This window comes from Microcaecilia unicolor, chromosome 2 (assembly GCF_901765095.1).
Source record: "Microcaecilia unicolor chromosome 2, aMicUni1.1, whole genome shotgun sequence".
Lineage (NCBI taxonomy): Eukaryota > Metazoa > Chordata > Amphibia > Gymnophiona > Siphonopidae > Microcaecilia > Microcaecilia unicolor.
This window is the reverse complement of record NC_044032.1, coordinates 136106983-136132356: the sequence shown is the minus strand read 5'-3', so window position 1 is coordinate 136132356 and position 25374 is coordinate 136106983. Positions and strand designations below refer to the sequence as shown.

Here is a 25374-nt window from a genome sequence, read left to right as displayed (position 1 = left end):
GAAACGATAGCAATGATGAGGGTGCCCAAGAGTGCAAAATGTGCTTCTTCGGTCACCTAGATGACGGATGCCATGTCAAAACATGCAAAATGTGCTATTTTCATGAGTACAGCTGAATTGCGTAGACCATTTAGTTTGTGTAGTCTGCAGGAAATAAGACATGTTAATTCAATCTGTGCTTGCTTTTCTTATTTTTTTCTTCTAAATTAAGATTGATAATGTATAATAAAATGTGTCTCTTGATACACTCCATCAAAATAGCTTTCACTCAGCCCTTCCCACTAGCCCCATCCCACTCCACACACAACACAAATTTCCTTCAGTAAAGTTGCATTGTTAAGGAATTCCCCCACTCTTCCAATACAATATCTGCCAACCTTTATATATACTTGTTTTTCCATTAGCATAACCATTAAAACATTTTTTTGTTTGAAGATAATGCCCTGGCCAAAGGAACAGGGAGTTTTAAATTTTTGGCAATATTTTGTGCAGTCAGAAGAGAGAGGTGGAGGAAACTTGATGTCTTTTTGGTTTCAGATCAGCAGTCCGGAGACACAAACAGATTTCAGGTTTCCTAAGAATTTCAGTTCTTAAGACTGAAATTTGCTGGAAGGCTAGCCAGATAGCCTGAACTTGCTGGCATCCCCCCAAAACTGGTTCAGTCAATCTGTGAATTGCACTGCCAGAACATATTACAGACTTTCAGAAACATGTGCATTATCTTTCTGGAATGAAGTGTGTTCTATGAAGTACTTTAAAGCAAACAATTTGCAATTGTAAGTCTGCAGATGTTCTAATAAATTCAGATATATTTTCGCATTTATTCTCATCTAGATGTATTTATCATCTGCTCTACCCCTAATCCTCCAGTAACCACTTTCTCTAATAAATTCATTTGAAAAAAAACATTTCTTTAGTCTTGAAAGTCTATTTATTAAACTGCAAATTGATTTATGTCTGCTTTCTTATCATTACGTAAAACAATGCAAGGCTTTCCTATTTCCTTTCTGTTTTTTACTTCTGAATCCTTCTGATTGGAAAGTTTGTAATGATAATGCTGGCATGTTTTGATTTCCTGATATGACAGCAGAGTTTAGATAGTATGTGAAGAGGAGACTTCCCATAGTCAAATAGATGTAGAACTGCACAAGAAAATCTTACCACACACAGAGGGAGCAGCAATTTTAAACAGCTGCACGTGGGGAAAACAAATGTAGACTCCTTCTCTCCCCCACCCCCCCACCCCCCCCATACATATAGCAGCAATTTTAGAAATTGCTCTCATTGTAGAAGTCCCTAATTTCAGCATAGGCAACCCCCCCCCCCCCCCCGATCTTCCACCAAAACATCCAGGAATCCGTTCCTCTCCCCAAATCAACTCCCACATATAAGGTAATTCTCTAACCTAATTCACACTACCCATACTCCAATCCTCTCCCCCACATCTCTTCTGTGACTCTTTGTACCATACCTTGTAAGCCGCACTGAACCTGCTACCGAGCGGGAAAGAGCAGGGTATAAATGCTATAAATAAATAATAAATAAATAAATAAATATTTACTAAGCCGCACTGTAGGCCCTTTTTCCCTTTTTCCATGAGGCACTCCCCCAGTAGATCCCCACCCTACACACCTCAAGCCCCTCCCCAGCCTTATTGGGAGTCCCTGATGTCTAGTGAAGCAGGAGCCATTCCTACTTGCTCCTGCACTCAGTGATCCCAGGTTCAAATATAGCCATGAAACCTTTAGTGATAATCTTACAGTATTACTGCTAGAGGTCAGGTTTACTATAGAGGTATCAGTGGCGAGATTTAAATCGGGGATCAGTGAGACCGGGAGAGAACGGGCATTGCTCTAGCTCCACTAGCCACCAGGGACCACTGATAAGGCGATGGAGAGGTTTGGGGGATGGAGGGTGGGGGAACCTTGCAGGGGGTGGTTGTCTCATGGAAAAGGTAACCATATGGGGAGTTACACCATGAGGGGGTTGTCTGGAGGGTGTCAGATCGCATGTCTTGCAGAATCAAGGGGGTGATTGTGTGTGTGTGTTGGGGGGGGGGGGGGGTCCAGATGTCAATGGGATGATTGGGAGTAGTCAACATTCATAGCTACCCCTTTCAGCAGTACATGCCTTATACATGCCTTGGGACAGCTATAAATGCTAATGCCAATTTTTGGTCATATAGACATGGATTCCTGATGTTAAAAGAGGAATCCACAGCCGTACTGTGGCCATGCCCTGGACACTCCCTCTCCATGCCCTCCTGACATCTAAACATAGTAAGCCTCCCTACATGTAAATAGCCTTCCTTGTGAAATGCCATTTACACATGTAGGTCTCTCTATATGTGTAGATGCTGCTATTTACACATGGGGATGCTTCTAAAATAAGGGCCATGATATTTTAGGGGTTGTTATTCAAAGAAATTTGAGCAGCTGGAAGAGGCTCCTGGCCACTTAACTTGCCTGTATGGGGCTAATCGGGGATGTTCAGTGGCACTTAACTGGATAGTGCCATTGAATATCCCCTCAGACTACCCATGTGGTGAAACCATCTAGTTTGTGGGTGGTGCAGAGGTGGAGTGAGGGTGGAGACAGGGTGGTGCAGAAAGCTAGCCAGTTAACAGAGATTTTCTAACTGCTAACTGGCTGAGCAACTGCATAAAGTTAGGACAGAAAAAAAGGCTGTCCTAACCTTATGTGGTGAAGGCAATCGGGCACCGGTCTAAAAATTGGCTGGTACCTAGTTAACTTTGCAGGGCCATTAGCAGACCTCCAAGTCCCCTAGGCCCCCTCCATCCTTCTCCTTCCCCAAGCCCACAAACATAATTACTTACCCGTCCCACACCACCATCTCAGTAGGCCCCCTCGGGGCCTACCTTCAAGCCCTGGTGTTCTAGTGGGGGAATGGTGGAATGGGGGCAAAAGCGAACCCTCTCACTCCTGCCCCTAGCAGCAGCATCCAGAAAATGGCTGCTGCAATCTCTCGTGGCAGCCTCGTAGCACTACTGCAGTGCCGATGCACTAACTGATTAGTGCAGAAATGCTCTCTTCTACCTCATATATGCTTCTTCAAAAATATATTTTTAGCACATGGGTAGCTCGTGCACATTTGCAACTTACCATGGGATGCCTCAGCGCACCCCCCAGAAAAAATACCCTAGGGGCTTATGTGGACTCCCACCTCCTTGATATCCTATCCAGAACTCCCAAGCTCATATCCTAAGTTGGAAATCAAGATTGACCCCCATTTGCTCCTACCCATGCACATATTAGGTGGCACCTGACCTTGAGAGGTGCATCAAGACACACAACGCAGGGTCAGCCTGCCAAATAAGGGAATCATTATCAAGACAGTAGTGCAAAAGCATGAGTGTGTAGGTATCATTCCTGTCTCCCAACTCTGGAGATGGGCTGGGGAGGAGGAGCTTCTGAGGAGTATTGAGGGCTCACCTTGGCCCCTAGGACATTTTTGAGGGGGTCAGAAGAAGGGGATAGTAGATACAGAGGGGCCACTTGGGCCACCAGGAATCTTAGATCATCTGAGGGCTTAACTTCACCTCAGATCACCCTTTTGCTGTCATGTTTTGTCTTTCCTCCAGACCTGAGCATGCATAAAGGTCCAGCCCCATGGAAGAGTAAAACAAATTGCACTAAGTTTCAGCACAGTTTCTTATTTGCCCCTTTGCATCCCCACTGTTCTATCTTTTAGCACAGTGATTGCACTGCAGAATTTCCTGGGCTAGGAGTCCTTCTGCATTAGGAGTAAGACTAGTGCAGGAAAATCTTGCATACTGCAGTTCACTCTCTTAGGGGCCCTTTTACTAAGCCGCATAGATGACTACGCACTCCCAACACGTGCCAAATTAAAGTTACCACCTGGTTACCACATGGCCCTTTCAGTAATTTCAATTTTGGTGTGCATCCGCTATACGCATCTAAAATATATTTTTTATTTTCTGACAAGCGGCAGCCACGCGCGTAGACCATTACTGCCCGGTTCCCGCATGAGACTTTACCGCTAGGTCAATGGCTTGAGGTAAGGTCTCAGACCCAAAAGGGATGCGCTGCAATTTTCATATTGCCGCATGTCCGTTTTTGGCAAAAAGAACAAACAAGGCATTTTTTGTAGGTGTGCTAAAAAATAATTCTGCACGCACCCAAAACACGCGTCTACACTACCGCAGACCATTTTTCAGCGCACCTTAATAAAAGGAACCCTTAGTTCCTGGGTGTATTCAGAGAACTGAGTTGAGAGCCACTGTTTATTCATTGTTCAGATAATCCTGACTTTGAAAATCTCATCATACTAACTTGAGAAGCCAACATACCAATGTGTGGTAATGATTTAGCACATGGCAGGATCAGGCACAACAAATCCTACCTGCTGTAACATGCAAAGCGAACATAGAACTTCAGACGTGTGGTAAAGATAGCCCAATAACATTCACATTAAGACACTAAGGGGTCCTCTTACAAAAGCATGCCAGCGTTTTTAGCACACACTAACAATAAGCATGTGCTAAACGCTAGAGAGACACCCATAGGAATACATGGGTGTCCCTCGTGTTTAGTGTGCGCTAAAAACAAAGCCACGCTAGAAATTCCCATGCAACAAATGAGAGGAAGCCCATAGGCATTGAATGGGCTCCCTCTCATTTACCACACAGGAATCGCTAGCACAGCTTTGTAAAAGAAGCTCTAAATTTAACTTTATTAAATGAATGATAACATCATCTATATGTCATTAACATGGGCTTTTAATGTGAGCTTATTAACACACATTAACAAGCCATGTTTATTCACTTTGGGATAGATAGTCAGCTGGTGATGATGAGCATTTTTTAGCCGCCACTGACATTATCCCAGGATATTCAATGCCAAGCCATGACCAGGCACAAAAGCTGAATATCAGGGCTTATATGGCCGGCTATCTCTTTTGCAGTTAAGTGTGATATTCAGCACTTTTAAGTGTCCAAGCTAGGTTCCCCAAAATTTTTTCAGTTTGCACCCCCCCCCCCACGACCACATGGGTCTCTGCAGCAACCCCCCAGCCAAATGGATCTCTGCGGCACCCCCTCTCTAGCCACAGGGGTCTCCACTCCCCCTCAGCCACATGGGTCTCCCTTTTCCTGCAGCCCCCTCCTCTCATACCAGCACACCTCTGCCTTCCCTAAATCTAGCACCACTCTCTACTTTCCTTCCTGCAGGTCCAGGATCACTGCCGCTTCCTTCTCCTTCCCCCGCCGCTGCCCTCGCAATGGGAAGTTGCATCAGAGAATGATAAGTAGTAGTAGTAGTAGTAGAGAGGGCCGGATGCGGCAGAGGGAAGTCCACACAATGCCTGTGTGAATCGCAGACGGCCCGAAAATGTAAGCAGCAAGCATTGCAGCGGCGGCGGGGAAAGAAACAGGAAGTGACAGATGCTGGACCTGCTTGAGGGGAAAGTAGGGAGCGATGCGCTGCGGCACCCCTGAGAGTTCACTGCAGCGCACCAGGGTGGCATGGCGTATAGTCTGGGAACTGCTGTTCTAAGTGACACTGCATAAAGATAGGATTGTGTTTTATGCGGTCTGAGTTGGCCACTTAGCTTATGTGGTTAGGTTCAGAATATCGGTACTTAACCACATACGTGCCAACTCCTCCCCCGGACCACCCACAATATAGCCGGCTTTCAGTGGTCTGTGGTGATATTCAGTGGCACTGACTGGTTAAGCCCCGCACAGGTGATTTAATCAGGTAGGAGCCATTTCTGGCCTGTTAAATCGCTTTGAATATCGACCCCTTCACTAAATTAGCCTCCTAGTCAAGCAATTGCATATGAGCAACTTTTGTAAACTTCTGAGTGTGCCTCACCAAAAATTAATAGCATATATTCTGTGGTTTGACAAACTGCAAGTGATACAGCATAAGCTAAGCAATCACCAGCATCCTTTCTGGGGCACAGAGACACAAGTTCTGTCTGCTTGGCTTTGCTTGAAACCTCATGAAGTCAGAACTGAGGCCACAATGTCAAGTTCAGCTGCCAGATAACTATCGTCTGCATCACCAATACATTTTTACACTGTCCACAGAATGGAAATTTGGCACTGAATGCTTTCCCAGATCCCAGGTCACTGCAGGATTCTAAGTGAAAGAAAACTTAAGTCCAACACTACACTAGCAGAGCCGGAAATAAGCAGCAGGAAGCAGCGGCAGTCTATGTATCTCTTCAAGTTCCTGTTCCCACCTATGCGGGAACAGGAACTTGAAGAGAAGGCTTCGGGGCAGAGCCGAAGGCAGCGTGTATACGTCGCTACCGCTGCCAGGAGCACAGAAAGGCTGAAGACTGCTGCGCTGGAGCCCGGAGGGAGGGAGGAAGAGAGGGGGTAGACAGACACGCTCGTCTCCGTCCGCTTCGCTTCCCTGCCCTCTCTGTCTGCGTCCCGCCTTCCTCTGATGTCATTTCCTTTCGGGCGGGACGCTGAGAGGGCAGGGAAGCTAAGCAGACGGAGAGACGAGTGTGCCTGCTTGTTTTTTTTTTTTTACTACTGGCGCCAGTCGTCGTCGTTGTTTGGGGGGGCATTGCCCCCCCCCCGCCCCCCCAAGTCTACGCCCATGACATTATGGCACTTGCAAAAGTGATTTCAATAGGCAGGATCAGACACCAGAAATCCCACACTGCTTTGCGATGTAAATTCACAATCAGAACTGGCCAACCTGGAACTGGGTAACTTGGCATGTGTGTTTTTTCTGCATTTGCTACAGCAGCTCTAGGGTTCTTTGTGTCTGTTTAACCAATGTATGTAGATTTGAACTCCTCAATAACACTGTATTATCTACCTCTCAGTCATTCTGAGCAATAGCACAACGGAAGCAAGGACTTTGGAGCTAAGAAAGCAGTTACTTTAGTGGAGTTAATTACATGTGTTCCACATCACAGAACTGCAATATGTAATTGAGAACATTTTTGTCTGATTTGGCTGTCTTTGGTATGTTTAGGAAAGATTTAGCACTCCACATGCATTCCACTTCTTAGCCAACTTGTTTTTTTTGTTTTCAAATTATTGTGCTTTAATGTTTCGTCCTATTTAATTCACTAAAATAAGTATATGCAAACTGTAGTTGAATATAGAGAGAGTAATTTTATAACGGGCTTCCTAACTTGTGAGGCAGGAATGTGCATAAGTTACACCAGATGTGAAATGGAGAGAGAAAGTATGCAGATACTTTCCCTTTTAAAATTACTCCATGGAAAGTACCCACATATATTTACACCTGCTCCTGACATGTACAGATCTGTCTGTTTATTTTATGTGCTTCTGCCCTTATTTTCTACACACCCCGTCCCTAAGGGCACTTCTGAGAAGGCTTGACAAACTTATGCATATATAGAATGAATGTGCATAAGGTTGGGTGCCTATAACCCAGGCAATTTTATTTAAAAAAAAAAAAAGGAATGTCTGTTCATAAAACATTTCACACCTAGAAATGCCTTGCACAGTTATCCCCGGACAGACCATTCACTTATAAAACTACTAGTAAAAAAGGCCCGTTTATGACACAAATGAAAAGGGCGCTAGCAAGGTTTTCCTCGGAGTGTGTATGTTTGAGAGAGAGTGTGTGAAAGTGACTGTGTAAGAGAGTGAATGTGCGAGTGTGTGTGTGTGACAGAGTGAGACTGGGTGTGAGTGTGTCTGTGAGAGACAGAGTGTGTGTGTGAGAATGAGAGTGTGTGCGACTGCGTATCTGAGACACAGTGAGTGTGAGAGAGAGAAAGTGTGTTTCACACAGATACAGTGTGTGTGAGAGAGAGTGTGAGAGAGTATGTTTGCGATACACTCTGTGCGATACTCTCTGTGAGCAGCCACCCATGTCCAGCGACCCTCCTCTCCCCCTGCCCCCCTGCAGCCACCCATGTCCAGCGACCCTCCTCTCCCCCTGCCCCCCTGCAGCCACCCATGTCCAGCAACCCTCCTCTCTCCCCTGCCCCCCTCGAGTCACCCATGTCCCGCGACTCTCCTCTCTCCCCTGCCCCCCTCCAGCCACCACGTCCAGCGACCCTCCTCTCCCCCTGCCCCCCCTCTAGCCACCCATGTCCAGCGACTCTCCTCTCTCCCCTGCCCCCCTCCAGCCACCCAGGTTGTCCAGCAAAGTCTTCGGGGCAGGCAGGAAAGATCTCCAGTCTTGCCTGCCCGCTGCCGACGCTGACCCTCCCCCGTTGCTGGATCGCTCTTCAAAATGGCTGCCGAGACTTTCTGCTGAAGTCTCAGCGGCCATTTTGAAGAGTGATCTGGCAGGACATCAGAAACAGAAGAAGCCCTGCGCGGGAAGCAAGAGGACCTCGGCTGGTGGGGATTGGGGTCTCTCGCCAGCAAAGGTGGGCGACGATGGTGGCGGGGGAGGGTCGGCGGCGGGAGGGGGGATCGAACGGGTCATTGGCAGGGGGGCCCAGGCCCCACGTAGCTACGCCACTGGTGTATACCTATATGCAAAAGTGCCAAGGAGTGCTTAAGTGCTCTTCTGTAAGTGAACATGTAAGTGGAAAGCGTACAACTGCAAGAGAACATATACATGGGCAGAGCATGGGTGGGTCATGGGCGAGTCAGTTACGTGCATTCCTGCCACATTTATGTGACCACAATTATGCCAGATTGATGGCTGGTATTAACTGTGAAGGTGCCAAGGTGCACCAATGCTAGCATTCTATAACAGAAGCTGGGCACCCAGATTCCATTATATGAATATGCTCTCAGCACATGGCATTGGGTAGCTAAATAAAGGCACCCCTTACAGAAATGCCCCCAGATAGTCCAAGTCACATGAATTGTAAGATGAGTAGGAGCAACAAAAAAGTCCAACCCTTAACTTACAGTTTTCCAATGGACAATGTTAAGTAAGGAAGTAAATTTGAATTCTGTGTGGGATTTATCCATTGGATTTTGTTGTATGGTTTTATTTATAGAATTTATATCCCACATTTTCCCACCCACGTAGAACAGAAATGAATGAAAGAAAAATGAGGAATTCACCAGATTAGTCTCTTAAAGTCATTGTAGTAAATAGAATTCCAATATTCAGTTTATACAAGATGGTGATTTTATGCTAGGTCACATCAAATCACCAACATGGAATCCTTTAAAAGTTGTCACCTACTGGTAACATATTTGAACTTGATTCCTTTTCCTCACTGCAACTGGAGTGGAAGGTAGAAGCTGCCTCTGGCCCTGCCCTGGTACATTTTTAAGTAAATTATCATAGCTAGTATGCAATATCTGCCTGGTATTCATTAAAGACAACATTCATGCTAAATACATAAGTTAATTATGTTAGTGCTTTATCTTTATTTGTGGAATATAGTATCCATGGGGAACAAAATCATGTTACATAAGAATATCCATACTGGGTCAGACCAATGGTCCATCTAGTCCAGTATCCTGCTTCAACAGTGGACAATCCAGGTCACAAGTACCTGGCAGAAACCCAATTAGTAGCAACATTCCATGCTACCAATCCCAGGGCAAGAAGTGGCTTGCCCCATGTCCCCCATCTCAGTAACAGACTAGGGACTCTTTTTTAAACCCAGATACGCAAACGACAGTTACCACATTTTCTGGCAATGAGTTCCAGAGCTTAACTATTATTGAGTGAAAAAATATTTCCTCCTATTTGATTTAAAAGTACTTCCATGCAATTTCATTGAATGTCCCCTGGTCTTTGTACTTTTTCAATGACAGAAAAACAGATTCACTTCCACCCATTCCACTCCATTCAGGATTTTGTAGACCTCAATCATGTCTCCCCCTCAGCTGTCTTCTTTTCCAAGCTGAACAGTTCTAACCTCTTTAGCCTTTCCTCATACGGGAGCAGTTACATCCCCTCTATCATTCTGGTTGCTCTTCTTTGAACCTTTTCTAATTCCGCTATATCTGTTTTGAGGAACAGCGACCAGAATTGAACACAATACTCAAGGTGAGGTCACACCATGGAGCGATACAGAATATTTTTGGTCTCATTTTGCATCCCTCTCCTAATAATTCCTAGCATCCTGTTTGCTTTTTTGGCTGCCACAGCACGCTGGGCAGAAGATTTCAGTGTATTGTCTACAATGACACCTAGGTCTTCTTCTTGAGTGCTGACTCCTAAATATGATTCAATTATTCTTCCCAATGTGCATCACTTTGCATTTGTCTACATTACATTTCATCTGCCAGTTGGATGCCCAGTCTTCCAGTTTCCTAAGTTCTTCCTGCAATTTTTAACAATCCATATGCGTTTTGATAAATTTGAATAGTACATAGGGAGAAATGAGCTAGTGGACTCTTAATTTCAGGACTGTTCCCTGATACAAGTGCAAGGGATGCATATGTCAGTTTTAAGAAAATATTAGAGTAAATTATATTTTTATAAAGAGGCATTGTCTTGCCAAGTTTCTGTAGTCTGGGTATCCTGGGACTATATATAAGAATCAAGTGCTGACTTCATACTTAACAGATAATTATGTATTACTGACATTGGCCTTAAAAGAATGGCTGACAGAGGTTCCTTTATTTAAAAACAAAGAACCAGATTTATCAGATGTTTGTGACAGCACAGTTCTCTGTTTCCTCCAGCCCCATGAAAACCGATCATGCTGGTGTTGGCACTCATGAAAAGCAAGCCTCATTACAAATGAAGATGCAGGCTGGCTACATCTGGGAGCTTTTCTGCCATGCAAATTTGCAGGCACTTTTGTTAGTTCTTATCAAATATTATAATGCTTTGTACTATCTCCATCATTTAGAAACTATCACTGCAATCCCACACATATCAAAGGTTCTCCAATCAGAAGCTCACTGAGGTATGTGCAGTTTACCACCATACTGAAACAATATGTCCTTGTATCACTTGGTATGTCTCTCGTTCTTCCAAAGGAATTAAAAGGCCCTTGTCACATGAGATTAAGTTGCTGCCACTTTAAGGACAGCACCCCACAACTGTGGCCTCTTGTTCTGGAACTCAGGAAGAGAGATGTAGTCTGTAGACAGATGGCCCCTATCTTTCCACATCTCATGCCAAAAATCAGATTAAGCCTTCTAAACATATCTAAAAGGTTGACTTTTAATGGGCGAGGTAGGAACTGCAGCTGCAAATTTTGTACTCCAACGCAATAATAAATCTGGTTAGCTAGGATCAGCTAAAAGTGGGAGGAAGAGAAACCAAAAGGCACGTGAATGCGGATCAAATCTAAGTAAAACTCAAAAAGAATGCAAACAGAAAGATGAAACTGAACACATGAAAACTTTAGATAGCACATTAATATAACAATTATTGTTCAACTTCTTACCTTGTTCACATAAAGCCCCTTGGTAACTTGGCAGACAGAGACAACTAAATGTATTTATGCCATCAATACATGTGGCTCCATTTCGACAAGGGTTAGACTGGCACTCATCAATATCTGCACCAAAACATAAGAAAAATGTAAAATGCATATATTTAGAATTTCACTCCATTAGAATTCCATTGCTAGTATCTATTATGGAATCAAGAAGACATTTTAGAACACAAGAATAAGGAGGGCAACTGGTCTTTTCAATTTTATCTGGAGTCTTGATTTAGCCTTAGGGATTTCTCATTGATGCATATAGCAAACTAATTCAAGAACAGATGTTTGTGATTACCTAACACCTGTGATAAATTATGCTGACCATACACATAACAAAAATAAACTCTAAAACACTGGCAAAAACATGAGTTTATATTTAGATGTATGTCTATTATCACTAATTGATATACTGCATTTGCTGACTTGCAAGTCAATGCAGTTTCCATAGTTAAAATAATGACAATGGAAAGGAACTCCATTCAGGGTTATAATTTTTGCATTTACCTGTACACTTCATTTGGATGAGTAAAGACTTCGAATAGGCATTCTCTGGGACTGTGCCACAGTTGTGGAATAATCTTACTGAGGAGATTAAGGCCCTCATTTTACATTCCCTATTCGTGTTTGACACATGCATAAATCGACACATGAACCTTTATCTTGCATAAATGTCTAAGTCCCCAATTTACAAAGTTGAGAAATGCATGTATCAAACCCAAGTAAATGACAATCGCAAGGGGGCATGGACTAGATGCGTCTTGGGCAGGATAAGGGCATGGCAAATTCATAAATGTTTATTCCCATTTCAGAAGGGGACTAAACATAGATGTTTATGTTTATTTTCCACTTGATATACCGCAGTTTCTAGATGTTTATCCTGTTTGAAAATAGCTAAGTCCACCACTTGATTTTTGGACAGTTTCACTAAAGCGTCCAAAGTCGGATTTAGGCGTCATATCGAAAATGTCAATCTGGATAAAATAGTGCTGAGCACGGATTTTTCCTGCTGCCCTTTTTTTGGTGCCATTTACTCAATCTGGCCCTAAATGCATATCTGGGCTCATACACGCATTGCAAAATTAACCTATTCACATCTGTACACACGATTCTGTGACTGGGCTATACCTCTGCTTTTAAAATATCAGAAATAAGAACCCTTACAAATCAGTTCTCAATAGTTTCCTCCTGATCCTTTAGGCTTTCAACTCATTTGATCCACAGCTAATTTAAATAATGACTGTCAAACTGATGTCTTACCTACGTCACACCGCTCTCTGGTGTACCCTGGCATACATGTGCATACGTAGGAAGAGCCTCGTGGATAGCAGGTACCTCCATTAAGGCAGGGATTTCCTTTGCATGGGTTTTCACCTGCAATAAATTCAGAATGGATCAAATTTACAACACTGTCAATATGTTTCCTAATATAATTATCAAACTAATAGTATCTAATAATATCGCTCCTATATGCTTAAGGAACTCATTTTACCTGTCAACACCGTTGCACTTCCAGGTGTATACGATGACACAATATTAAAATGTGCTTTAGTCTGAGGAACATCTAAGATAGGGAGTCAGTAAATAAGATGAATTTTTACTGAGTTCCTGCTATATTTAAAAAAACCCTGCCTGATATTGAAAACGATTTAGCCGGCCACTGACTGGTTATATCGCTTGGTCGTGGATAGCCGCTAGTATTCAGTGACACTTAACCGGCTTAGGGGACCTTTTACTAAGGTGCACTGAAAAATGGCCTGCAATAGTGTAGGCGCGTGTTTTAGGCACGCAGATCCATTTTTCAGCACAACTGTAAAAATACCATTTTTTTAAAATTTTGACCGAAAATGGACGTGCGGCAAAATGAAAATTGATGCGTGTCCATTTTGGGTCTGAGACCTTACTGCCAGCCATTGACTTAGCGGTAATGGTCTACGCGCGTCAAATGTCTTTTGCCACCTGGTAGCACTGCGTGCCAGAAAATACAAATTATTTTCTGCCGCGCGTAGTGGACGCACATAAAAAATGAAATTACTGCCTGGGCCACGAGGTAGCAGGTGGTAACTCAGAATTGGATATTCAGCACTTAAGGGTAAGTCATAAATGTTGGTCCTATCTTTGGGGCCCTTTAACTAAGGTGCGGCAGGGCTAAAGCATGGGTAGCATGTTCCAAATCAGCACTACCGCCAGGCTAGCTCATGCACCCGATGGTAATTCTGAGTTTGATGCACGCCGAATCCTACTACTACTACTACTTATCACTTCTATAGCGCTACAAGGCATATGCAGCGCTGTACACCATACATGAAAAGACAGTCCCTGCTCAAAGAGCTCACAATCTAAATAGGACAGACAGACAGAACAACTAAGAAGTAAGGGAATTAAAGAGGTGGGGATAAAAGGGTACAAGGCAAGTGAGTAGTGGTTAGGACTCAAAAGCAGTGTTAAAGAGGTGGGCTTTTAGCCTGGATTTGAAAACGGCCAAAGACGGGGCTAGACGTACAAGCTCGGGAAGTCTATTTCAGGCATGAGGTGCAGCGAGATAAAAGGAACGGAGTCTGGAATTAGCAGTAGAGGAGAAGGGGACAGACAAGAGAGATTTATCCACAGAATGGAGTACCCGAGGGGGGGCGTAGGGAGAGTGAATGCACTTATAAGTCAGTAAGAGAAGTTTGAATTGAATGCGGAAACGGATAGGGAGCCAGTGAAGTGACTTGAGGAGAGAGCTAATGTGAGCATAGCGACTCTGGCGGAAAATGGGTCGTGCAGCAGAATTTTGGACTGATTGAAGAGGAGAGAGATGGCTAAGTGGGAGGCCGGTGAGAAGAAGGTTGCAATAATCTAGGAGAGAGGTGATAAGAGTGTGGATAAGGATTCTGGTAGAGTGCTCAGAGAGGAAGGGACAGATTTTGCTGATGTTATAGAGAAAGAAACGACAGGTTTTGGCAATCTGCTGAATGTGAGCAGAGAAGAAGAGAGAGGAGTCGAAGATGACCCCAAGGTTACGAGCTGATGAGACAGGGAGAATGAGAGTGCCATCCACAGAAATAGAGAAAGGGGGGCGAGGAGAGGTGGGTTTAGGGGGAAAGATGAGAAGCTCAGTTTTGTAATATGAGGAAATAGCTGCCATAAGGTTTGGTCATGTCTCGTCCTTTTATAAAGCATGGTCACTGCTAGATAGCTATCCTGTAAAAGGGAATTAACTTTCTAATAGTATGTTTGTATATGCTGTTCTACTTTATTTTTACCAACCCACTGTCACATTTATTTTTTTTTTTCTTATTTCAATAATATATGCAGATGTATGTTCTACAAATATTGTATTGTTTAAAATTAATAAATAAAGTTTGAAAAAAAAAGAAAAGAAAATAATTTTCTATTTTCTACCGCTGGGGCGTTCCTGGCGGTAATCAGTAGTTGGTGCGTGCTGCATGGTTACCACGGGGTTAGTGTGTGAGCCCTTACTGCTAAGTCAATAGGTGGCGGTAAGGGCTCAGGCCGTAAATAGGCGCGCACTAGTTTTAATTTCAGCGCACGCCCATTTCCTGGCCCATTAACAAAAGCTGTAAAAAATAGCCCAGCACATGCCCAAAACACGCACTCTGTCTTGTTTGCCCCTTTCTCTATCGTCATTTGCCCCTGCCTGTTCTCCCATACTTCTTTCTCCATCCACCTACTTCCTTCTCCAATGTTTATTTACTCTATCTTTCCTTTATCATAACCCCCACTACCCATCCCTCTGCCCCTCCATCTTCACTTTTTCCTGCATATACACTTGCTTCTCACTACCCCCACCCCACAGTATCTGCCCTTCTCGTCCATCTTCCAGCCTCTGCATCAGCTCTCATCTCCCATCTGCCCCTTGTCAGGGCTCTGACCCCTTCACCCATCCCCATCCCCAACCTTAACCCCAGTCTTATCTCCCTTTCTCTCTTCCCCAGCTCTAGCATCAGACCCTTCTTGCATCTGCCCCTAGCATCAGACCACTTCTGTCAATCCTTCTTCCACCTCGTCCCCAGCCACCTACTCCTAGCACTTAAATCAGTGTCAATGCCAAGCCTCAGTACCAGCCCCATTATCCCACCTGCCCCTAGTTCCATCCCTAGCGCACTTCTCCCACCTGCCCCCTGTTTCAGCCCCCAGTTCCAGTCCCATTATCCTACCAGTCCTCAGTTTCAGCTCCTAGTTTCAGCCACAGCCCTTTTCTTCCATCAGTCCTGAGTTTCAGCCCCAGCCCCTTCCTCCCTATCTCCTTTTCAGCCCCAGTCCACAGTTTCAGTCCCTGCCCCTTTGCAGCCCCCAGTCCCAGCCCCTGCCCCCTTTTGAGCCCCCAGTTCCAGTCCTAGTCGCCTTATTCCACCTACCCTCCCTTTCAGCAGTTCCAGTCCCATTCATCCACCTTTCCTGCATTACAACCCCCCTTTTCAGCCCTAGCCCATTCTTCCACTTGCACTAGTCCCAGCCCTATTCTCCCACCTGTCACCCTTTTCAGCCCCAGATCCATTCTCCCACCTGCCCCAGGCATAGCCCCATTATCACACCTGCCCCCTTCTCAGCCTCCAGTTCCATATCTAGCCCCCTTCTCCCATCTGAGCCACCCATTTGAGTTCCAGCCCTAGTCCCTATTTTAACTGCTAGTTCGAGCCCCAGCTGCAGACCCCAGTCCCCACCTGCCCATCCTCAGCTCTCTCGACAGCCCTCTTCTCATTTCTGCCACCCAGTGCCCTGCATTTTTAAAATCTTTGAATCGGCAGTGCAGCACCAGCATCTGTAAAAGAAGCAAGTTGTCTTGAGCCTTCCCTCACTGTCCTGACCTTGCAGAAATAGGAAGTTACATCAGAGGAGGGTGGGACTCAGTAAGGGAAGGCCCAGGCAACTTGCTTCTTTCACAGACGCTGGCACTGCACTGTTGATTCAAAGATTTTTTTAAATGCAGGGTGTCGGGCGGCAGAAACGAGAAGGGGTTTGTCAAGGGAGCTGAAGGTGGGCAGATAGAGACTGAGGACTGTGGCTGGGGCCTGAAATAGCAGCTGAGAAGAGGGTTGGGACTGGAAGCTGCCAGTAAGCATGGCTTGTGGCGCCCTTCAGAGGTCAGCCCCCTTCTGCCATGCTTACAGTGCTTACTGTGATGCGCCATCCCTGGATGGCACTCCTATTCCTTTCTGAGAGACTATCAGGATTCTTGGTGTCATGTTTGATTCCCACCTAACTTTTAAAACACATATTGATTTTGTACTTTGTTCTTCCTTTTTTGCCATTCACCGTATCCGTCTGTTATGTTCTTTCCTTGACCCTTCTCTGGTCCGCACACTTCTTCTCTCTTTGGTTATCTCTCATATAGACTACTGTAATTTCCTGTTTGCCAGATTTCCATCTTCATCCATCAAACCAGGGGCGTAGCCACGGGTGGGCCTGGGTGGGCCTAGGCCCACTCAGTTTGGGTTCAGGCCCACCCAGCAGCGGAGCACCTTCGTCAGAATGGCAGTGGAGGGAGCAGGCTGAGCTCCGATCCTGCATATGCTTCCCAGACGCTGCCTACCGCCGCCACGATCCTGCATCTACCTCCGTCTCAGCAGCAGCGGACTAGCGGTAGCGATTCATGCTGCCTCCTGCTTCTAACACGGAAGCATCTCCTCTGCCGTGTCCCACCCCCATTATTACAACTTCCTGTTTCTGCTGGGGCAGGACGCGGGTGCGTGGCAGAGGAGACACTTCCGGGTTAGAACAAAGCAGGAGGCAGCATGAATCGCTACCGCTGGTCCGCTGCTGCTGAGACACAGGGAGATAGATGCAGGATCGTGGCGGCGGTGCAGACAATGAAGGCAGGATGCTGCCATGCTAGAGAAAATGCTGAGGTACACCTGCAAGGTTGCCAGGCCATGGGCAAGGGGATAATACTGGATCCGGAGTTGGAGAAAAGGGAGAGAGACGCAGGACAAAGGTGTGGGGGGGGGGGGGGGTAGTTTTAGGAGGCCCACCCATCCTAACTGTGAGCCCACCCAAAATTATAGGTCTGGCTACGGCACTGCATCAAACATCTTCAGCTTGTTCAGTCTACCACTGATAAGTTGCTTCACTCTGCACGATGCTTTGATCACATTACCCCCTTCTCCGCTCTGAACATTGGCTCCCGGTCTCTGCCCATATCAAGTTTAAGCTTCTTTGTCTTGTCTTTAAATCCTGTCTTCCATCAGTGCCAGCCTATCTTTCTTCTTTTCTCACCCCATATATCTCTTCTCTTCTCTCTGACCTGCTTCTGGCAATTTACTTACAATTCCTTCCCTCCCTTCTTTCCGCCTTTCAATATCTCTTGAGACCAGTTTCAGCTTTCTAGGACCCTCCCTTTGGAATTCCCTCCCACCATGTATCCATTTAGAATCCTCCTATCTCAAATTTAAGGTTTTACTCCAGACATATCTGTTTACTGAATCTTTTGGTTCCTCCACCTAATTCTTCCCCCTCCTCATGTATCTGTTCCCTAATTGTTTTTATATTGTAAACTGCATATGGACAATTTGTGGTATATTAAGCACTGGAAATAAATAAATAAATACACAACTATCAGCATGTAAATATTAGGGCCCACTTTAAAGAATTACTCTCTTTATGGCCACCTCCAACATGAAAATGGCAGTGGTTATTGTGAAATTACCTCTTCCATTTAAAAGCTGCTGGTTCATGTCGTTCATTGTTTTAGTGTGTAGCTTTGTAAAATGGTTGCTTCTCCTGCATGTGCTGGGAGCTACATATGCATTCCTGCAGATATTTTACAAAAGGCTCTCCATCTGCAGATTCTTTTCTAACATATCACCAGAACTGAGCAAATCCCAAACTGACTGCCTCATTTCTGATCTCTATGTTCTATGTTAAATGAAGCTCAATGGTTTCACAGAGAATTTAAGGGTTGGTTTACTAAGCCATGGTAAAATCTGAGCTTAACGCATGTTACAACAGGGCTTTCCTGCGCATTATACCCAGATCGAACGCTGCATATTGTAGGGCTTTTTCTGCAGTTTTAATTGCAGATTCTGCACTAATGTTCCCATTAGCATGCGATACCTGCTAAGAATTAACACAGGAACAATTACCACCTCCTAGTTAGGGCACACTAAGTGCTCCTGTGTTAACTCTGTGTTATCTGGTTAACACAAACGAATCATAACGTGCTAGCCAGATAATGTGGTTAAACCTACCTTCTACCTATGACACGCCCCATCTAAAAAATATCTAAAAAATCAGCAATGCACAGGTTCATGCATGCTTATAGGCAAAATATCATTCAATGCTTTAACGCATTCTGCTATAGCCTGTTAGCATGTGCTAATCATGCGTAAAAGGCTTAAAGCCTTTTAGTAAATATTCCCTTAATTTATTAGACAGGGAAACTGTAATTAAATGGGCTTAGTGACTGGAAAAGGTCTTGAGAAGTGCCACAAAATGCTGTGTTTTTAAAATCAGGCGACCCTCAGGGGGAGGAATGCTGGCTTCGGCCTAACCCCTGGTAAGCCTTTCCTCAGCTGAGAGGTACCCACCTCTACCACCGGCTGCCTTCAGGTGCTGTGGAGGACTTGCAGCTCATCTGCATATCCTTACAGCCTTCTCCGGGGTGACACCCAGGTCCACCCCGATCCACTCAGGGCCTCCGCTCTAGGTGCCCAGCGCTCCCACCAGGTGCTGTGGAGGACTTGCAGCCCTTCTGCATTTCCTCATAGCTGTATCCGGGGTGACTCCAGTTCCACCCCGATCTTCCCAGGGCCTTCTCTCCAAGTGCCCAGAGTTCCCCAGGTGCTTTTTGGCTAGGATCAGGCGACCCTCAGGGGGAGGAATGCTGGCTTCGGCCTAACCCCTGGTAAGCCTTTCCTCAGCTGAGAGGTACCCACCTCTACCACCGGCTGCCTTTCAGGTGCTGTGGAGGACTTGCAGCTCATCTGCATATCCTTACAGCCTTCTCCGGGGTGACACCCAGGTCCACCCCGATCCACTCAGGGCCTCCGCTCTAGGTGCATTTTTCTCTTTGTATCTAATCTTTTTCCAGTTGCTAAAGTACCTTAATCATTTATGGCCCCTATTCACATTCTCTTCCTAGCTCTGTCCCTTCCTAATCTTTTCCCTCACCCCCTACCTCTCTCCGCTACAGGAACTCACTTCCCATCCATTGACTTCATCACCTCACCTTCTCTCCTACCCTCTTCCTCCCTCTTGGCTTTTAATCTCCGTCTCTTTCTTCCCTCCATTTTGCCTTCCCCATTCCACCTAAATACCTCTCGCCTTCGACGCCTTCGTGGCCACACCTCTCCTACTCTTCTCCGCTCTCTTTTACTCCTTCTCTTACTCTCAGCTGGTGACATCAATCCCAATCCTGGCCCTCCTCACCAACTATTATCCAAACTCTACAGATCTCACCGTGACCTCTCTAACCTCATCTCTATTCCTCTACTCCCCTCCTCTTCTCTGCCCTTCTCTTGCGCCCTATGGAATGCCCGCTCTATCTGTAACAAACTCCCCTATATCCAGGACCTCTTTATCTCGCGTCACCTCCATCTGCTCGCCATAACAGAAACCTGGCTCTGCCCTGATGACTCTGCTTCAGTCGCAGCCCTGTGCCATGGCGGTTATCTATTTTCACATACTCCTCGCTCTGCTGGCCGTGGGGGCGGTGTTGGACTACTTCTCTCTCCCTCCTCCAGATTTCAACCCCTTCTTCCACCTCAATCTCACTGTTTTTCCTCCTTTGAAGTCCACTCTATCCGCCTTTTCTCTCCTCTGCCTCTTCGAATAGCGGTCATTTATCGTCCCCCTGATAAGTCCCTTTCATCCTTTCTCAGTGACTTTGATGCCTGGCTTGCCTTCTTCCATGATCCTTCCTCCCCCTCTCTCATCCTTGGTGACTTTAATATTCCTGCTAATGATCCTTCCAACTCTTATATTTCCAAGTTACTCGCTTTAACGTCCTCCTTTAATCTCCAACTATGCTCCACCTCCCCCACTCATCAAAATGGTCACTGTCTTGATCTCATCTTCTCCTCCAACTGTTCACCCTCTAGTTTCCTTGCCTCCGATCTTCCCCTCTCTGATCACCATCTTATAACTTTCACACTTAAATCTCCTCCCTCCCAGTCCCGTCCTATCCTATCTAATTTATCTAGGAATCTTCATGACATTGACCCTTCATCTCTATCCTCCCATGTTTCAAACCTCCTCTCTACTGTGGCACCATCCACGTCTGTCAACGAGGCTGTTTCTTCTTACAACAATACTCTATCCTCTGCCTTAGACACTCTTGCACCTTTGATGACCCGCCCTGTAAGGCGTACAAAACCCCAACCTTGGCTGACTTCTAATATCCGCTACCTACGTTCCTGTACCCGCTCCGCCGAACGCCTCTGGCGGAAATCTCGGGCCCTTGCTGATTTCTTACACTTTAAGTTCATGCTGACCTCCTTCCAATCTGCTCTTTTACGTGCCAAACAGGATTATTATATCCAACTGACCAACTCTCTTGGCTCTAATCCTCGACTTCTCTTCACCACATTGAACTCTCTCCTCAAGGTGCCCCCTCCCCCAACTCCCCCTTCATTATCTCCTCAGACCCTTGCTGAATTCTTTCACAACAAGGTTCAAAAGATAAACCTTGCTTTCTCTACCTCACCAGCTCTCCCTCCACTAGTCCGTTCCCCTCTCTCTCCTTCCCCTCATTCCCTTTCCTCCTTTCCTGAAGTTACTATTGAGGAAACTACACTTCTCCTTTCTTCCTCAAAATGTACCACCTGTTCCTCTGATCCCATTCCCACCCACCTTCTTAATGCCATCTCTCCTACTCTTATTCCTTTTATCTGTCACATTCTCAACCTCTCACTTTCCACTGCGACTGTCCCTGCTTCCTTTAAACATGCTGTGGTCACACCTCTCCTTAAGAAGCCTTCACTTGACCCTACTTGTCCCTCTAATTACCGACCCATCTCCCTCCTTCCTTTTCTCTCCAAATTACTTGAGCGTGCTGTTCACCGCCGCTGCCTTGATTTTCTCTCCTCACATGCTATTCTTGACCCATTACAATCTGGTTTTCGCCCTCTCCACTCAACTGAAACTGCGCTTACTAAAGTCTCCAATGACCTATTACTGGCTAAATCCAGAGGTCAATATTCCATCCTCATTCTTCTTGATCTTTCCGCTGCTTTTGACACTGTCGATCACAGCATACTTCTCGATACCCTGTCCTCACTTGGATTCCAGGGCTCTGTCCTTTCCTGGTTCTCTTCCTACCTCTCCCTCCGCACCTTTAGTGTTCACTCTGGTGGATCCTCTTCTACTTCTATCCCTCTGCCTGTCGGTGTACCTCAGGGTTCTGTTCTTGGTCCCCTCCTCTTTTCTATCTACACTTCTTCCCTTGGTTCATTAATCTCATCCCATGGCTTTTCCTACCACCTCTATGCTGATGACTCCCAAATCTACCTTTCTACCCCTGATATCTCACCTTGCATCCAAACCAAAGTTTCAGCGTGCTTGTCTGACATTGCTGCCTGGATGTCTCAACGCCACCTGAAATTAAATATGACCAAAACCGAGCTTCTCATTTTCCCCCCCCAACCCACCTCCCCGCTCCCCCCGTTTTCTATTTCTGTTGATGGCTCTCTCATTCTCCCTGTCTCCTCAGCTCGAAACCTTGGGGTCATCTTTGACTCTTCTCTCTCCTTCTCTGCTCATATCCAGCAGACCGCCAAGACCTGTCGTTTCTTTCTTTACAACATCCGTAAAATCCGCCCCTTTCTTTCCGAGCACTCTACCAAAACCCTCATCCACACCCTTGTCACCTCTCGTTTAGACTACTGCAATCTGCTTCTTGCTGGCCTCCCACTTAGTCACCTCTCCCCTCTCCAGTCGGTTCAAAACTCTGCTGCCCGTCTCATCTTCCGCCAGGGTCGCTTTACTCATACTACCCCTCTCCTCAAGACCCTTCACTGGCTCCCTATCCGTTTTCGCATCCTGTTCAAACTTCTTCTACTAACCTATAAATGTATTCACTCTGCTGCTCCCCAGTATCTCTCCACACTCGTCCTTCCCTACACCCCTTCCCGTGCACTCCGCTCCATGGATAAATCCTTCTTATCTGCTCCCTTCTCCACTACTGCCAACTCCAGACTTCGCGTCTTCTATCTCGCTGCACCCTACGCCTGGAATAAACTTCCTGAGCCCCTACGTCTTGCCCCATCCTTGGCCACCTTTAAATCTAGACTGAAAACCCACCTCTTTAACATTGCTTTTGACTCGTAACCACTTGTAACCACTCGCCTCCACCTACCCTCCTCTCTTCCTTCCCGTTCACATTAATTGATTTGATTTGCTTACTTTATTTATTTTTTGTCTATTAGATTGTAAGCTCTTTGAGCAGGGACTGTCTTTCTTCTATGTTTGTACAGCGCTGCGTATGCCTTGTAGCGCTATAGAAATGCTAAATAGTAGTAGTAGTAGTAATTTAATCTAAAATATTTATTTTGTATCAGTAGAGTAGATTCGGGTGGCCCACCCAGCAGTTGTGCCTCACTCTCCTCTCTCCCTCTCCTCTGCCAGTGGTCTGATATCTGCCCTTCTCCAGTGTACTTCAGAGGTTAAGTTACATCATATCTCACCTGCTATGCTATTATTTTATAAAAGAAAATAGGCACTTATTTTCCTATATAGCATAGACGTCTATTTATAGGTGCTTGGTTATAGAGTTACCCCCTTTGTTTAATGGGACCTATTTAATAATAATGGCATTAGCATACAGTAACTTGGAAGAACATTTTAGCAAATCTAGCCCAGTGCTCATGTTACATTTTGGAGCATAACTACTAGTTAAATTATTGGGCTCATTTTCGAAAGAGAAGGGCGCCCATCTTTCGACATAAATCAGAAGATGGGCGTCCTTCTCATAGGGCCATCCAAATCGGTATTATCGAAAGCCGATTTTGGATGTCCCCAACTGCTTTCCGTCGCAGGGACGGCCAAAGTTCAAGGGGGCGTATCGGAGGCATAGCGAAGGCGGGACTTTGGCGTGCCTAACACTAGTATGTCCTCGACCCATAATCGAAAAAAACAAGGACGTCCCTCACGAACACTTGGATGACTTTACCTGGTCATGTTTTTCTTACGACCAAGGCACAAAAAGGTGCCCAAAATGACCAGATGACCACCGGAGACAATCATAAATGACCTCTCCTTACTCCCCCAGTGGTCACTAACCCCCTCCCACCCTCAGAAAACATCTTTAAAAATATTGATTGCCAGCCTCAGATGTCATACTCAGGTCCAAGACAGCAGTATGCAGGTACCTGGAGCAGTTTTAGTGGGTGCAGTGAACTTCAGGCAGGCAATCCACGCCCCCCCCCCCCCCCCCCCACCTGTTACATTTGTGGAGGAAACAGCGAGCCCTCCAAAACCCACCACAAACCCACTGTACCCATATCTAGGTGCCCCCCTTCACCCGTAAGGGCTATGGTAGTGGTATACAGTTGTGGGGAGTGGGTTTTGGGGTGCTCAGCACACAAGGTAAGAGAGCTATGTACCTGGGAGCAATTTATGAAGTCCACTGCAGTGCCCCCTAGGGTGCCCGGTTGGTGTCCTGGCATGTTAGGGGGACCAGTGCACTACAAATGCTGGCTCCTCCCATGACCAAATGGCTTGCATTTGGTCGTTTCTGAGATGGACATCCTTGGTTTCCATTATCGACGAAAATCAGAAACAACCAAGTCTAGGGACGACCATCTCTAAGGACGACAAATTTCAGGATTTGGGCGTCCCTGACCGTTTTATCGAAAGGAAAGATGGAAGTCCTTCTTCTTTTGAAAATACGAGTTTCCCCGCCCCTGAATGAGGACGTTTTGCGAGGACGTCCTCATCAAAACTTAGACATCCCTTTCGAATGCCCCTCCACATCTGTTTAAAGCAATAGTGTAACCAATAAAGGAGGATCAACACTCCATATATCAGAAAAGCACAAGATACTTGTAAATATTAATTACTAGTAAAAAAGGCCTGTTTCTGTAGGCAAGGAAACGGGCCTTAGGCAGGCAAATTTCCCCCCCCCCCCCCCCCGCGCTATGGCCCCCTCGAACCCGTCGATCCCGCCCCCCCGTGCCGGCGAAAACCGCCCCCCCCCCCCCAGCCGCCGCCGTTGTTGTGCTACCTGTGCTTACAGCCGAAGTGGTGTTCTGCCCTTCGCGTAGTTTCCTCAATCATCTTGTCTGGAAGTTCCTCTGCGTGCGTCTGACGTCAGACGCACGCAGATAAACTTTCAGTGAAGATGATTGAGTAACCTACACGAATGGCAGAACAACACTTGGGCTGTCAGCACAGGTAGTGCACAACGATGGCAGGGGGGGCTTTTCTCGGCAGTCCGGGGGGAGGAATCGACAGGGTCGCGGAAGGGGGGGTTCGAGGAGGCCGTAGCGCGGGGGGTGACAGATGATTCAGAGGCAGTAGGAGGAGTAGGGAAGCATACTGCGCGTGTTTCCCTACTCCTCCCCTTGCCTTGAAATCAGCGGTCTTGATGTCAGTGACGTCCGTGCGTGTCTGCCTCGCAGACCACCTCCAGCCAGGGAGCCACGGTCCCAAGCACAGAACGTTGGAGGTGAGAATTATTATATAGGATGGTGGGTATGTAGGAAATACAGGTATCTTAATTCAATTATCTAAAAATAAGGAGGAAAAGACCTCATCAAGACCTTATCAACAAATTGAGGCTCAACACCACATATCAATCTGATTGGTCAAAAAAGTCATCATAGGTCTGAAAAACCTCCTTTAATGGTGGTGTAGTAGGAAAAATTTTAATCTTTAATTCAAATCGAAAACTTCTACCAACCGCCAAATAAAGATCAATAAAATTGGTACTTAGCTTTAAGCTGCACAGCAAAATAAACTTCACTGCTCTTTTCGTGGGATTCTTAGAAATTCAATTGTTTCCACAGATGTCATCCATGCTGCATTTAAATAGTTATTTTTTCTATGCAATAAGCTTAAAGCTAAGTACTAATTTTACTGATTTTTATT

The 25374-nt window shown here is 45.8% G+C and overlaps 1 protein-coding gene across 1 annotated transcript in view; it reads right to left on the bottom strand.

The window, feature by feature from the left end:
• The window catches only part of VCAN (versican), a 245943-nt gene that overhangs the window by 87922 nt on the left and 132647 nt on the right, over window positions 1-25374 (bottom strand). The window contains exons 9-10 of the mRNA XM_030193355.1: window positions 12604-12717; window positions 11305-11418 (exon numbers count right to left, since the gene is read on the bottom strand). Of these exons, the coding sequence (XP_030049215.1) occupies window positions 11305-11418; window positions 12604-12717 (228 nt within the window). The remainder of the gene's footprint in view (window positions 1-11304; window positions 11419-12603; window positions 12718-25374) is intronic.